The sequence below is a fragment of the Nicotiana tabacum genome, chromosome 3, assembly GCF_000715075.1.
Source record: "Nicotiana tabacum cultivar K326 chromosome 3, ASM71507v2, whole genome shotgun sequence".
NCBI lineage: Eukaryota > Viridiplantae > Streptophyta > Magnoliopsida > Solanales > Solanaceae > Nicotiana > Nicotiana tabacum.
Window position 1 is genome coordinate 87357359 of NC_134082.1, and position 16880 is coordinate 87374238.

Genomic DNA, 16880 nt, shown 5'->3' on the forward strand with positions numbered 1-16880 from the left:
CATCTTTTCATCACATATGTAGAGGATTTAGTTATAAAGACTGAGGCTTTATGCAAAGGTTGTGTGAAAAATTTTCATAACTGATTCCGACTACCTTTACTTTTTTCTCCATACAAGATTTAGTTACAATGACTGTTGCTTTATACAAAGATTTTGCAAAAAATTTTCATAATTGATTTCGACTACCTTTTTTATTCCTTCTCAATACAAGATGATTTACCACATATTGTTTTGCAATTTAATCATATATCCATTCCTTTGCATGTTTAAAGAGCTACTATAAAACTAATTATCCCAATCAACATTCAGCGCACAAAAGCTACATAATTTGCTTATGGCGAGCCAGGTATGTCACATTCTCGATTCACTTCTTTTTTTTCTTCAAAAGCTACTTATTGTTATCTTGTATTTTTTGCTTCAGGAAATGAGGCGGCAGTCAAATGAAATTTGGGAGGTAATAGTAATACCTATTATTGTGCCACAACTAGACGCCATTGTGAGGTAGATCTATTCCGTGAATATCAAATTTTGCAACCTCAATATTATAGAAAAGTTATGTTAAAATTAAGAAGGTAACTATATCAACAAGTTCATAGTGACTTAACTTTAATATTTACCAATTTTTTTAGGATAAATTTAATTTGACCTTTAAATATTTGGTAGGAATTGATGTTTGGTTGTATTATAGAAGTGGATTTCACTGCTAATTGATAAACATAAGTTCTATTTTGATATTGTTGTATATGAGCATGTTACAAATGATCAGGTATCTTTTCATCACATACATGGAACATTTAGTTACAAAGACTAAGGCTTTATACAAACGTTGCATGAAATTTTTTTATAATTGATTTTGTCTACTTTTACTTTTTTCTCATGACAAGATTTAGTTACAATGACTGTTGCTTTATAAAAAGATTTTGCAGAAAATTTTCATAATTGATTTTGACTACCTTTTTTTCCCTTCTCGATACAAGATGATTTACCACCTATTGTTTGGCAACTTAATGATATATCCACTACTTTACAGCTTTGCAGGTTTATAGAGCCAATATAGAGCTAATTATCCCAACCATCTTTTAGCGTACAAAAGCTACATAATTTGTTTTGGCGAGACAGATCTACTGCATTTCTTCAAATGCTTGATTCATTTGATTCACTTTTTTTCCAGAAGTTGCTTACTATTATCTTGCATTTTTTACTTCAGGACATGAGGCGACATTCAAATGAAATTAGGGAGGCAAAGTAATGCCTATTATTGTGCCACAACTAGACGACATTGTTAAGTTGATCTATTCATGTATTTTGGATTGAGACCTTTTATGAGAATGTAAGAATACTCTTTTCTTGATTATCTATATTGATTTTCTTTTGAATTTGAGACAAAAAGAATGCTCTTGGTAATGTTACGATTTCAATTAGTTTAGTCTTCATACATTGCATCTTTTAGGAATACACTACATGTAGATAGCTAATTGTTGACCCACCTAATAAGTTTCAAATATTTTTTCTAAATCAGAAAACTAATTTTTGCTCACTTTTATTGTTTTTCACTTGGTAAATAGATGTCTAATTCATAAAGGGAGAGTTTCTGCATTAATTACAGAGAGATGGAATGTGCAAGGTCTAATGAGCTTAACTTGACTATCCTCCTCCTTTTTATGTTATGTCGTTTACTATTTCAAAATTGACAGGACTTGGTTATTAGCCCAGTGCATATGATGACACTGTTATAAAGTGTAAGAAAGAGAGGCAAACACTAATTTGGAGATAAACACATATAAAATGGAATTAAGTTTGAAGGCTGATAATGGAGGTAGTAAATTAAGGCTTTCACACACATTTGGACTCCGTTATGATTGTTGTTCCTTTTTCAATTCTGTACTTACTGTGTTTAAAAGTATAGTTTTTTCATTCCCGTATGACGGCCATGGTTAATCTAATAAACTATAGAATAGCCCCAGTATTTAGTTGATGATTGGCATGGCATCACGTGCCAAATAAAAACTATGAACTCTGGCATCCCTAATAAGGTTTGACTGAATAAAGTGGAGCCATGGTAATTCTGTAACATGCTTTTCATTTAGATTTTTTGTACTCATCGACTTATGAGATATCTGACAATGAAACATTGGTAATTTATAGTTTAATCAATAAGCAAGTTTTCTTAGTTACATATCTTTTATGCAAAAATTTCTTTCTATCATAATGGGAAGTAAACTGCCTTATGGCCCTCAAATGCTGACTAATCGACCTCTTCTTTTGAATGGAGTTCCGGTATCATTCTCATATTAAATGTATACTCTTTGCTAAATATTGTTGTACCTTTTTAAATTTTTGGCAAGTCGTAAATGTAGCATTCATTGATGAGTAAAATAAAATTTAACTTTCATGGTCTGTTAAATGTTTGAATAAGTTTGAGCTTTTACAAAGCAATTTAAAATTTATTTGGACCATTGATTGAAAATTATCAATTTTTTTAATGTTAACTCAAATTATTCTCGCAAAAATATTATAACACTTTTAATCAGCTCTAAAGGTATTAAATTTTAACTTTTAAGTGCCTAAGTGGTTATCAGACACCTCCTTTGCTAAAGTATAAAAACCACTGTAATATCTAATTTTCATCACTTCTTTTTTATTATAAGTTCATGATGAAATGTTTAATTGGAAATGAAAGCCATAGATTCTTAGTAATGATCATTTTCAATAAGTTATTGACATGTACATGATGATGTGCCTGCTAAAAAGGTACCTAAATAAGCTTGATATATATAGGAACTACAGCGAATTAATGTCGACAATTCATTATTTTGGTTTCTTATGTGGTTGATGGCATATTTTCATGTACAAGCAACCATGCATTTTAATGCAAGTCCACTATTTGTGCCTTCGTAAACTCGATTGGGTGCTATCATAATACCACAACATCCCGAATGTCGTTTGCAAGCTGCAAGTGTTAAACTAAGTACAAATTCTACTATGTTGCTCATGATAACCATGCAAACATGTATTTTTGCTTTTTGGTGGCTACCACTAGAGATTGAAAAATACTAATGCATTAGTCCATATTTTTGGGGATTCTGATGGCATATAACTAAAGTTTATTTGAAAAACAGTCACAACTTGTAAAGTACGTGACTGGAATGATGATAAATTTGATTCTTCCCATCCTCCCTCTCCTCTTAACAAAGTCCGTATGCAAGTCTAGATTATAACTTCCTATGAAAAATAACTTTTTCCTTGAATTTTCTTGTGGTAAGTTCTTGTGTAATAGAACATATTAATTTGAATATTTTACGGGGAAAATGAGTGAGTTACTTATGTCGGGAGGAAAGCAATACCTTCTATGAATACGACTCTAGCAAGTTCATTGGTTACCTTTTCTTATTTCTGATTCAATTCCCCAACACTCTTCACCCAATAAACCCCCAAAAAGGGGAAAATCTGTCATTGTACCTTACTGAAAATTATTAGCTCCCTTTATTTACTTTACTTGAGAAATTTAATGGGTCTTACTGTTATTGAAGAAAAAATAAATTTTAGTATTTATCCCTACCATTCTTTGTTGGATAATTTTGTTTCTTAAGTATCAAGCTGAGGTCACTCCATACAAATATTCACTTTTTAAGCTAAACCATTACAAGAACCTTCTCTGTCATTAACAATGAAATGTGACATGGATACTGTTCTTTCATCATTTGTCGATATCATAACAGAATAAATGATTGGAAAGACAATTGTAAATATTTGATTATTTAGTGAAGATTCATCTTCTAATGCTGTTTATTACAATCATATATCAGGCAAATTATGAGAGATGAAATGAGCTTTTACTTATGTCAAGTGTTTCCTGTATACATTTCACCAATTTGACGAAAAGGTGCATCTTCTTTCCATTGGATGTACCAATGGAAAAAAGTGGTTTTTATCCATTTTAAACTTTATAATTGAGGAATTTGAAAACTCTAATGATGATAATTCAAGTCAGTTGGTTGATTTATTTGTTCAACAAATATAGAAGCATATTTTAAGTCCTAATGGAGTTGTAGGATTACTTTTTGGATATCTCTTTAATTTTTTTTATCAGGTATGTTGGACTGAATTTTGTAAAAGGAAGTAAAAAGTTGTTGAACAAATGATGCGTGCTTTTTCATGTGTTGTTATTCGCTTAAAAAATTGAACGTTTTGAGGTTAATTTTTCTTTTCTTTTGTTGCCAGGTTTTTCACTCAAGATAAATGATACGTGATTCTTCAAAGTGTTGCTATTCACAAAAAAAACCAACTGTGATATGTGAACATATTGATAGAAAGTTGAATTTTTGTGGCTTTCAAGTATATGGAATCAATTGCCAGTAGTCACTTTGGTTTTTTTTATTCATTTTTTTATGTAGTCGATAAATCCAATTAATAACTTTGTACATAATGAAAGCTTACAAACAATTATAGACTCCAATGTTAAGCTCAATTTTGTTTGACATTGTGTTGCGAAGGGAACCAAGTGGTTCGAAATATGTGCATGAGATTGTAATTGAGTCTTTGGCTGCTTTGGTACGAGATGGATTGACAAACTGAAGCAAGCAATAAAAATTGAGTTCAAGCATCTTGTGTTCAAGGACGATTATGATACTAGTATAGGATATCGTTATTCTTTCATGTATATTTTTAATCAGTTTTATATGAGAGGTATATTTTTGTTCAAACTTCAAATAATTATTTTTCTCTAGACGGAGCAGACATTATCTTTTTTCCTTTCATTCTTTGTTGCCCCAGAATATGGGAGATTAAGGAGAAGATCAGATCAACTGGTGAAGTAATAACTCCTTCCCCTGAGGAGATAGCTTCAATTGCAAAATAAAGTGTTCAAGAATAGAGCAAGAGTGCAACAAGCTATGTTATGGAAGAAGCTGCTAAAATTAAAGATGTTACCATGGAAACAGAGAAAGATGGAATGGAATATGTAGGGAAAGTAACTGAAACATTGAAGTAAAATACAATAGTTGTTGGCTTAGGAGCTGCACAAGTATGACACCATGTGCGAGACGCATCATTCTATGCAAAAGTTAATGGGAATATTGGGTTTTTCCGGCAGAAGCAAAAGCGGTGATTAATTATGCTTCGTACGATGGGAAAGGATATTGAATAAATTGACGCAAAGCTTTTACTGTCCTTATTTTGTGAAGGAAATAAACTTCAATCGCTCCAAAAGAAAATGTAGCTGCTCTTTCTTGAATATCTATATTGATTTTATTTTGAATTTGAGACAAGTTTAATCCTTGATCTTTGTGTGAGTGCTTAAATATTGATGGTCTCTGGCATAAATACATTCCTATGAAATTCATATATTTGCTTTTTTGGTTAACTAGTCTTAGAGTACGCGCTTTGCGCGTGAATTCATATCGACAAATAAATTATTTTAAATAATAGTATAAATATTATTAAGTAATGAGTTCGAGTTATAAAATAAACTTTATTAGAAAAGTATAAGTTATAAGAACTTATTGCAAGAATATCGTACAAAAGATTATTGTTATTTCTATAACCTAATACTGAAGACAAACAAATAACACGAAAATACTTTTATCATGATTTTTTAAAGATTTGTCAAATTAAATAAATTATTTTGTTTGGTCTTTTAGAGATTTTTTTTGTTGATAAAAGTCTTTTAGAGATTTGAAAATGAAGAGGTTGATCCTCATAGAAAAAAATTTATTAGTATGACATAAATTCGAAAAATGACTAATGTTGAGTGAATATTTTATAATAGTAACTTAATATATTAAAAAAAATATAGGAAGATGTAATTTGTTGGGGAAAAAGTTTAATTAATGACAATTCATTTAATTTAGAATATGTTTTATTGTTTGCTATTTCATCCTTATTGCTTCAAGTTTTATTTTTGGTAATTTCACTCTTAATACTATACTATAGTCAATAACTTTCACTGCTAGTGATCTTCTTATTAAAAAAATTAAATAATTAATTTTCAACTTGAAAAATAAATTTACTTGTATGATGAATTTTATAAATAAATTTTTTACTAATTAGTTAATTCAAAGAGTTATATTTTCCCTCAATTTTCATGAAAACAGCTAATAATTTTCTTATGCAATTTTTTAATATTATCTCATTCTTATTTTACATATTTAACAACTATTATAATTTTATCAAATAAGAACTCTACTTTCAAAAGGTAAAAAAAGTTAGTCATACATTTTATTTTTGAATTTTTGTATTTATAGAATGATTAGTGATGTTTGACTCTTGCCAACCACCTTTCTCTCTATCTCTCTTTTCTTATATTTTTAAATATTTTTTTAGTTATTTATTTTAATTATTGACTGTAGTTTTCAGATATTATGCAAAAAATAATAATTATATTTAATAGTAGTATTTATTATAATGTAAAATTAATTTTTTAATACAAAAATATTTTAGAAATAATGTTTGATTGAAGAATAAAATGATCGTTCAAATTTTCGTGGACATTTGGATCTATCAACTGATTATTTTTAGTTCTCTCACTTTTATAATAGTAATAATAATAAATAATGGATAAATTCCTTATTTTATCTCTTTAATTATTTTTTTTCACCATATTCTCGAAATAGATTGATTAGAATTCCTCTTATAATTTTGTCCTATATGACAATGCCTCCAATTATTTATGTTGATGAGTTAGTACTTTTTCTGTATGAGAAGATAGAGTTCGTGTTGATGCCTAGATTCAATTGGTCAAATGAAAATTGTTTGTAAAATGGTTGTTAACAAATTTATCTACTATAAAATTATTATTTAATGGATTATTTTAGTTATTAAGGATAGAAAAAGCAAAAGCAAAAGAGGAGACCATGTTTAGGACAACTAAAATATTATCGAACATGTTAAGGAGAACATATGTTGGGAAAGTTCAGTTAAATTTAATGTTAAAATTTTCTACACAGTTCAAATAAGGAAAGATTTAATAATTAAAAGTTTAGCTAATTTCAAACTCCTAAATATTAGGAAAATAATTTAAATGACAATTTTGTCTAGTGTAATATCTATTTTTAAGGGATAAAAAAGGCGAACGACATTTCACTAAAGGCCTTCGTGCTTTTTATATAGTATAGATTCTTTTCAATATAATCACTAAATTAAGTCTGCAATATAGACCTGGTCTACTATATTATTTTTTTCCTTTAAAATAATCCGCTAGATTAAGAGACAGAATAATAATGAAAACATAAAATTTGACTCGTCGTTTAAAGATTGACAAAGAAACCTCCAAAAAATCAACTACCAAAAATCAAGTGCGAGCGATGACCGTGGTGACGAGAGCAGCTTTCAACATTAATGTCTATAAGGTATTTCACTTTCCTCTCGATCCAGTGGATCACTCATACATATATTATCTTAAAAGCTGAATTCCCAACTCCATAGTGATCATCAGTTAATTATTTCATTGTCAATTATGTCTCCGATTGTTGATTTTAGTGGCCAATTATTTAGATCCCCAAGTTCGATTTTAAAGCTATTATTCCTGAATTTCCTCGCATACAGCTTTTTTCATCATAATAATTGATGTGACATCGTGAATTAATTATATATTGAGTTTCATATGCTATTGAAAATTGAAAAGGCGATTTTAACTTTGCAATTGGTGGTCGAAGATCATTTGAATTGAGAATTGAAATGTGACTGTTCGGAATGTCGACTCAAATTTCCTTTTTCTGCTATTTGCCTTTTTGTTATGGATATTTGTTTCAGGGGGTGGTGGTTGTGGCGTGTTTTTACTAAATTATACAAATCAACTTTACCTCAATCTCAAGCTAGTTGCAGTCATACAATCTTATATATTCATTTTGCTCTAATGGTGCCCATTTCATTTCAATGCTAAATTTTTTACTTTTTAAGCTACGTCGCTTGAACTCTTCAAAATTTTCCGGGTAAAGTAGTGTATTTTCTGAGGATATGACGTGGGGGTGCATCAACATTTTTGGATAGTCCGAGTAACATAGATTTTAATACATATTAGGGGTTCTCTATGATAATCATTTAGGAGAGAAGTTCAATATTGATTGCAGAATGCTGAAGGGAAAGCTTATTCTTGATATTTCTAAGAATGCAAAGATCTATGGGTTTAGGACAAAGAATGTAACGTAGCATTTCGTGTTGTGCTCCTTTTTAATCTATCTTATTTTTCCACTTGTTGCGTCAAAGAAAAATAAACCTTATAAGAGAGAGATAAGAGAATATTGATTTTGACATTTGAAAGCAGCAGAAACTTGGATGGCTAGAAGAGTACTTGAAGAGTAGGGTTGACTTAATAATTGATATTCAAGTTGGACAAGAATTATCAACTGTTCAGGAAATTGTAAGTTTATTTACTTACCAACATTACCAAATTACTTAAACCCATCTATTAGACTTTCATAATAAAAATTGTTTATTACTGCCCATATCTCCATTGTTTTTCATTGGCAAAGGGAAAGTTAATTTACAGAGAAATTCAATTTTGAATGATTCTATTGGATGGCAACATTATGATTGGAATACTCTTAAGTGACTGACGATAATTTACAATGCTGTAAATATGGTGTAATGCTGCAAAGGAGTTCTTTGTTCAAAAACTATTAACTTTATGTATAAAAAAATACGTATTAGTTTAAATACTTGGAATTTGGTTTTATTAAATTTTACTTATTTTCTTGTAGAATATGAACTTTAGAGAATCCACTATACCTATCGACTAGCTAACCATTTTACTCTTTCCTTGAGATAATGCGTATTAGCATGTAAAGATATCCAAAACCTTCTTCAACATGTAACTTGCTTTGGTGCTTCGTGTGTGGTATTGAAGTTGTTATGCATTAGATAGATAACAAATCCCTCTTGCATGTATGTGTAATCCCCTAATGTTTATCACCACATATGTGGGTTCTAATTTAGTGTTTAAGTGTCTATGGGATTTAATATTTTAATTACACTGGAAGAATCTTATCCAGTACTATGCTGCTGTTGCTATGAAGACGTCCGGTTATTTGCTTCATCTTCAATAAATTGAATCTAGAATGACTCATTTTAGTACAGATGTAAAAGTATCTCTTGTCATCGCTTTTTTTTCTTCTACATTATCTCTTTTTTTATCAAATAGAATAGTAGAGCACAATTTGAAAATGGTTCTAGTCAGTGTCACTCAGTTTTCTATCCCGCTCTTTTGCAGGGACTGATTTTGCCAAGATGCTGCTTGATTCATGCTGTAGCCTTTTGATTCTTTTACAATTCAAGTGACTGAATTAACGTTAAATCATGATGGGGTGCCTTAATCAGCAGAATGAAGTCCATTCTCCATTTTCAGAACCCAAGGATTGTACGAAATTGGTGCCTTTAAAAGGTGCCTTAGCATGTATGGTAAATTCAGAAATTGGTGCTGTTTTGGCCGTTATGAGGAGAAATGTAAGGTGGGGATTTCGTTATGCTGATGACGATGATCAGCTAGAGCATCCTCTCATCCATTCTTTCAAGGAATTGCGGAAAAATATCTTCTCATGGATACATCATTGGAACAGTGTTGATCCGCTCATATATCTACAGCCCTTCTTAGATGTGATTCAATCTGATGAAACTGGTGCACCAATAACTGGTGTCGCATTGTCATCTGTTTACAAATTCTTAACCCTTGAAATAATTGATTCAGCTATCTTGAATGTGGACAAAGCTTTGCATCAGATAGTTGACACCGTAACAAGTTGCCGCTTTGAAGTGACTGATCCTGCCTCCGAGGAAGTGGTGCTGATGAAGATACTTCAGGTTCTTTTGGCTTGCATGAAAAGTAAGGCATCAGCAAATTTGAGTAATCATCACGTGTGCAACATTGTAAACACTTGCTTTCGGCTTGTTCACCAAGCTACTGCCAAAAGCGAACTACTGCAGAGAATAGCAAGACACACGATGCATGAGTTGGTGAGACATATTTTCTCTCACCTGCCTAACATTGACAGCAGAGGGCATGAATTTGATCAGCAAAGCAGATTGTGTGCTGACACAGAGGTAATTGGGACTCTTGATTTATATATTTGCATTTACTTTTTATATCTCTTTTAATCTTCCTTTGAATGAGACCATAGCTGCATGTACTAGTGATTCCTGACCAAAGTTGGCTTGTTAAACCGTACAGTTTAAATTAATAAAATCAATATTAGGATTGCAAATTTGCCTTTTGAATTGAACCTAGTGTGATTCTTATCCAAGCCTTCTTAACTTTTGTGCTCATTCACAATTAGTTGAAGCTTGCATATGGCTTACACTCAGCTCCAGATGAATTTGGGGCTAGGCCAAATACTGAAATCTGACAGAATCCGTTCTTGTTTACCGTCACTTACTTTTATGCAGGCAGGCGAAAAACAACATGAGAATGGTTGTGTTAGTGCAGAATCGACTGGTAAGTCAGTATCGGCTGCAGTTCCTTCAAATGCATCATCAGTCAGCAAGAGGGATGAAACAGCAGATGAGAAAGCTCAAAAGGAGGAGATTGCTTGTAATAGAGAAAATTCTATGATGGATCCGCATGGGATACCTTGCATGGTGGAGATATTTCATTTCCTATGTTCTCTTCTGAATGTGATGGAGTCCATTGAAATTGGTTCAAGATCCAACCCTATAGCATATGATGAAGATGTTCCCTTGTTTGCGCTGGGTTTAATTAATTCAGCCATAGAAGTAAGTGGTGCTTCTCTTGGAAATCATCCCGAGTTATTGGCTCTGATACAGAAGGAGTTGTTCCACAATCTGATGCGTTTTGGCTTGTCAATGAGTCCTTTAATTCTTTCAACAGTTTGTAGCATTGTTCTAAATCTGTATCACCATATGCGTACTAAGTTAAAACTACAGCTTGAAGCCTTATTCTCTGGTGTGTTATTGAGGATTTCCCAAAGTAAGCACGGAGCTTCTTATCAACAGCAAGAGGTTGCGATGGAAACGCTTGTTGACTTCTGCAGGCAGCTTATGTTCATGCCTGAGATGTATGCAAATTTTGACTGCGACATTTCTTGCAGCAATGTATTTGAAGACCTTGCAAACTTGTTATCAAAAAGTTCCTTTCCGGTCAACACTCCGCTATCAGCTTTAAATACGCTTGCCTTGGATGGTCTAGTTGCCATGATCCAGGGTATGGCCGAGAGAATAAGCCAGGATTCATTAGTTTCTGAACAAGCTTCAGTAGATCTGGGTGAATATAGACCATTTTGGACAGAGATATGCAAGGACTACAGTGATCCTAATCATTGGGTTCCATTTGTTCGTAAGATGAAGCTCATAAAGAGGAAATTGTTGATCGGAGTCGATCACTTAAACCGAGATCCAAAAAAGGGTATGGAATTTCTCCAAGGAGTGCATTTGTTACCTGAGAAACTTACCCCAAAAAGTGTAGCATGCTTTTTCAGGTATATGAATGGCATAGATAAGAATCTTATCGGGGATTTCCTGGGAAGTCATGAAGACTTCTATATTCAAGTGCTTCACGAATTTGCTGGAACATTTGATTTTCGGGACATGAACTTAGACATAGCCTTGCGAATCTTTTTGGAGACTTTCAGATTGCCTGGAGAGTCGCAGAAAATACAGAGGGTGCTTGAGGCATTTGCTGAGAGATATTACGAGCTGTCACCAAATATTCTGGCTAATAAAGATGCTGCGCTGTTGTTGTCATATTCACTTATCATGCTTAACACAGATCAACACAATACACAGGTCAAAAAGAAGATGACAGAGGAAGATTTCATCCGCAACAACCGGAGAATAAATGGAGGAAATGACCTCCCTCGGGAATTTTTGTCTGAGCTTTACCACTCCATCTGTGAGGATGAGATCCGGATTATCCCAGATCGAAATGCTGGTACCCCGATGATGGCACCAAGTCATTGGATTGGTCTAGTTCATAAATCAAGGCAAACTTCCCCGTATATTGTCTGTGATCCTGGTCCTTATCTTGATTACGATATTTTTGCTATGTTGTCTGGTCCTGCGATTGCTTCCATCTCAGTGATTTTTGATAATGTGGAGCAAGAGGATGTTTGGAAAACATGTATCAATGGATACCTTGCCATTGCCAAAATTGCAGCTGCCTATAGCTTCGATGATGTGTTAAATGATTTGGTAGTATCTCTTTGCAAGTTCACTACCCTATTGCTTCCATCTTATGTTGATGAATTTATTGTTGCATTTGCGGAAGATGGTAAAGCTAGATTGGCCACATTAGCAGTCTTCACAATAGCAAACAAATATGGTGACCACATTCGTTCTGGTTGGAAGAACATCCTGGATTGCATTTTGAGTTTGCACAAATTTGGCCTTCTTCCCACACGTCTCTTTAATGATGCTGCTGGTGACTTAGAGCCTCCTGCTGATGCGGACCCAAGGAAACCTGCTGCACTTTCTCCATCACCATCTCATGTTCCTTCTTTGGCTCCATCAAGGAAATCATCTGGCTTAATGGGCGTATTTAGCCAACTGTTATATCTTGATGCAGAAGAACCTGCACCACAGCCAACTGAAAAACAACTTGCCGAACGTCAGCAGACTCTTCAGACGATTCAGAGTTGTCAAATTGATAGCATCTTTGCTGAGAGTAAATTTTTGCAAGCAGAATCCCTGTTGCAGCTTGTTCGCGCCCTTGTGTTGGCTGCGGGCCAGCCTCGCAAAGGAACTAACTCTCTGGAAGATGAAGAGACTGCAGTATTTTGTCTAGAGTTGCTTATTGCTATCACAATAAATAACCGGGACAGAATAATGCTTCTTTGGCGGGTTGTTTATGATCACATAGCAAGTGTTGTCCATTTAACAACAATGCCGTGTACTTTGGTAGAGAAGGCTGTCTTTGGTCTGCTTCGCATATGCCAAAGGTTGCTTCCTTACAAGGAAAATCTGACAGATGAGCTCCTCAAGTCTCTGCAACTTATCTTGAAGCTTGATGCTCGGGTTGCTGAGGCATTTCTTGAACAGATAACCCAGGAGGTTATGCACCTTGTCAAAGCAAATGCTATGCAGATACGATCACATACGGGCTGGCGGACAATTATATCTCTGCTTTCTTTTACTGCTCGGCATCCAGAAGCATCTGAAACAGGATTCGAGACACTATCATTCATCATGCATGACGGGGCCCACCTCTTGCCTGCTAATTACATCCTCTGTTTGAATGTGGCAGCGCAGTTTGCCGACTCTCGCATCAGAAATGTTGATCAATCTGTGAGATCTTTAAACCTGATGGCTGGATCACTTGTTTCTCTGATTAGATGGTCTCACAAGGCGAAGGAGGCACTTGGGGAGGAGGCTGCTATAAAAATGACCCAGGATATAATGGAGATGTGGCTCAGGCTGATACAAGGACTCCGAAAATTTTGTTTGGACCGGAGAGAAGAGGTTAGGGATCACGCCATCTTGATGTTGCAGGGGTGCTTGACCGGAGTTGATGGGATTCTTGTCCCGAAAGAATTGTGGTTGCAATGTTTTGATGAGGTGATATTTACATTGCTGGATGAATTACTCAATCTTGCCCAGAAGAGTTCTGTGAAGGATTACAGGAGCACTGAAGAAGCAATTGTTTTGGCCCTGAAGCTCATGTTCAAAGTGTTTTTACAGTCTTTGCAGCATCTTTTCCAGTTGACATCCTTCTGCAAACTATGGTTAGGGGTATTGGGTCTAACAGAGAGATGCATGAAGGTGAAATTCAAAGGGAAAAGGAGTGAGAAGATCCCTGAACTTATTACCGAGCTCCTAAAGAACACTCTACTTGTCATGAAAACAAGTGGAATTCTGGTGCCAAGTGATCCCAGCGGAGGAGACAGTTTCTGGAAGTTAACATGGTTGCATGTCCACAATATATGTCCATCCCTTCAATCTGAAGTATTTCCCACAAATGAATTAGAGCAGTTGGAAAAGCAGCACGTCCAAGCAGGTTGTAGTCCTCTTGCAGAGGGAAATGTTCTCGTCTCCCCCTAATAATAGCACAGCTTGAAGATAAAGTTCCCATCGAGAGGGCTTTCGTATAGTGAAATTGACATATTCTTTGTTGGCACCATCATTAGCATAATTAGATGGTGAATTTTGCAGCTGAGAGCCGTTAAGCTTAACAGATCTATTGAAGCACCATTTGGGAGCTGCAGGAGCAAATCCAGTATCAGCTTCTTCGCTGTTTCCTTTGGTTTACAGTTGTGATATCTTCATCTAAAAGCTTTATAGTGCTTTCATTTCACTCTTTAAAAGGCATATATGCAGCCCTGTTGGCTGTCGATACAAGATTTAAGGGGGTTACTTTAATGCAATTTTGTGCCTCCATCGCGGGTCTGATAGTTTTTACCATTTTTGCTGTACAATACTAGCATACTAGTACAAATTAGTGAATGATAATACAAATTGTCCCGATCAGGTTGATACATAGTTTTCTTGAAATGATATATATATATTCCGATTTCATCTCCAATGTTGATTAGTTCCCTGAATTTTCTCAGTTTTTCCGGTGTTTTATGCTATATGGTGCTGCTGTTGGAGGTTGGGTGGTAAATTCAGATACTTATGCGAGGTAGAATAAAAAATTATTCTAGTCTACCACTCTACGTAGAAGTAGGATAAAACATTGATCATTTGCCAAGAGCGGAGCAATGTTATCTGCTATCAGTTTTTAAAAAATGTACTCGTAATCTTTCTTGAAATGTTGACTATTTTAGTCAAAGTACCCTCATTTTTACTTGTAATGGAATTTTTCATCTATTTTCAACTGAAAAAAAAAATCAATGTAAGAACCATTTATTCCTCTTCTCATCAGTTTACAACTTCAAAATGTAGAAATCGATTTAGTAAGTCTTTGAGGAAAATACAAGTTGAAAAACTGACTTTAGTAATTTGAGAAAAATACAAGCTGATAATGTTCAAAATTGTTTATCTGGAAAAATGATGAGGAAAAAACATAAATAGACAAAATTTAAGAAAAAACTTCACAAACCTGGCAGTAGAAGGTATTTTACACATGTGGCAATTAAATAAATACATTCCCTGGCAGATAGCTTAAATCATGGACCCATAATCACGTACCTCAAGCATTAATTTCCTTAAAAAAAGGAATTAAGTTACACTATAAAAAAGACTTGTACTTATTTATTATTCACATTTACATTATCTGTTCGTTCTCATTTACAAAAAAAAGAAGAAAAAGTATGAGACTAAAAAATCTGGAATATAATGTATAACATTATACATGTAGAAGCCTGGATTATAATCTCATAATTGTGATAATATATGCTGTATAAATCATGTATAAATTATAATAAACTATGTATAAATTACAATAGATAACTTATATATGATATAAACCATGTATAAATTACACCGGATAATATACCAAGTAAAAATCACGTATATATTTATATTATAATTTATCATGAATTTTTCAACCATTGTATATATTGATTGTGTATTAATATAAATAATAATGGATAATATATCAAATTATGTATAATCTGGGCCATATCAGATAAGAGTTTCAAACGTGGGCTGTTTTTTGATGGACTGTTGGGCCAAGTGACAAGGAGCGTAATTCCCCCTAAATTATAATAAAATTCTAATATGATAATATACACAACATAATAATGGTATTTAATAGTGTATAAATCACAATACTATTTCTTTTGGAAAAAGATGGCATAAATGAGCGAAATAGAGGAAAACCTCTTTGAGATTTTTGGGTTTATGGAAAGAGAGACGGAAACGGTTTCCTTAATTATTGGTTATTTACGTCAAGACTGTTTAATGAAAAATAGTATCCTTAATGTTGGACTTAAATGGGATTCTCACTGTAGCGGCAGTTAAGGAATTGCCTATAATGCTATATCTGTAATAAAATTTGTCATCTTTGCAATAAATGAGTACTACTATTAGTTATGAGAATAGTTTTTATAAAGAGATCATCCGTGTAAAAAACTCAAAATGATTCTTACGGAAATGTACCAAAAAAAACACTATTTACCAACAACTAACTATTTTTAGTCATGCTACCAAAGACAGCCAAAAATAATTACCAATGATATACAACATTAAAAAAGAGAGGCAAAAACAGGTTTTTCTCGATGAGTATTATTGCGATTCGTTGAAAACACATAAATGAGGCAATATACAAAATTTGACGAAGTTTGAAGGCGAAATAGACTAATTTGGAGTCAAAATTCATTATCAATGATATAAAACATTAAAAAGATTAGGCAAAAAAGGATTTTTTTAATGCATTGATATACATGTAATACACATTTGATACACATATGATAAGTATGTGATACACATATCGTCGTTTCCCATGTTCATTTTCTATTTCAAATTTTAATTGAAATCACCTCAAAACTCCACCAAATCATCCCAAAACTGAGATTCAAAACTCCATAGGAAGTACCCAATCTATTCCAACAACCCCATCCAAAAGAAGCAAAAATTTGACATTTTTTTTTTTGGAATAGCTAATTGACTAATATTTTTAACATTTGGCCAATATATACTAGTAATATTTTAAGAATTGACCTATTTTTGTACTAATTTACTTATGGGATGACATAACTGGTAAATTTCCAAATGATAGAATCCAAGGATGACCTGTACAACTTTAACCTATCATTCACTCACTAACTACTGATTCTTTAATAATAGGATTTAGTTATATGACCAATGTAAAATTATTTACATAATAACTGATCATAATACATATTATTTCTTAATACTTGTTCTCTAAATGTGCTTAAGCGTACTTGTTTCCCACTCCGATTCCACACTTCTAAGTTCTATCCACTTGTTTACCTGCTTTTTCTGCAAGTGTTTTGTTAAGGGAAGGGACAAGGGAACGAATGAATACACAAGGATCA

General features: G+C 33.2%; 1 protein-coding gene across 2 annotated transcripts; it reads left to right on the forward strand.

Moving 5' to 3' along the window:
• The first annotated feature begins 7204 nt into the window (after positions 1-7204).
• LOC107774694 (ARF guanine-nucleotide exchange factor GNOM-like) lies at positions 7205-14461 on the forward strand. 2 transcript variants are annotated; one of them, XM_075249609.1, is made up of 4 exons: positions 7239-7346; positions 8261-8356; positions 9206-10032; positions 10375-14461. In XM_075249609.1, the coding sequence occupies exons 3-4, from the start codon at positions 9292-9294 to the stop codon at positions 13978-13980; spliced, it is 4347 nt and encodes a 1448-aa protein (XP_075105710.1). In that variant the 5' UTR covers positions 7239-7346; positions 8261-8356; positions 9206-9291; the 3' UTR covers positions 13981-14461. The 2 variants fall into 2 exon arrangements, with proteins under 2 accessions (XP_016449804.2, XP_075105710.1); XM_016594318.2 differs by lacking the exon at positions 8261-8356 and having other exon boundaries at positions 7205-7346.
• The last annotated feature ends 2419 nt before the right edge of the window (positions 14462-16880 follow it).

Excerpts from the sequence above, each read along its gene's own strand:
- LOC107774694 (XM_016594318.2), top strand. The coding sequence starts at position 9,292 with ATGATGGGGTGCCTTAATCAGCAGAATGAAGTCCATTCTCCATTTTCA. Across the intron at positions 10,033-10,374 it reads GATTGTGTGCTGACACAGAG|GCAGGCGAAAAACAACATGA; the intron begins GTAATTGGGACT and ends ACTTTTATGCAG.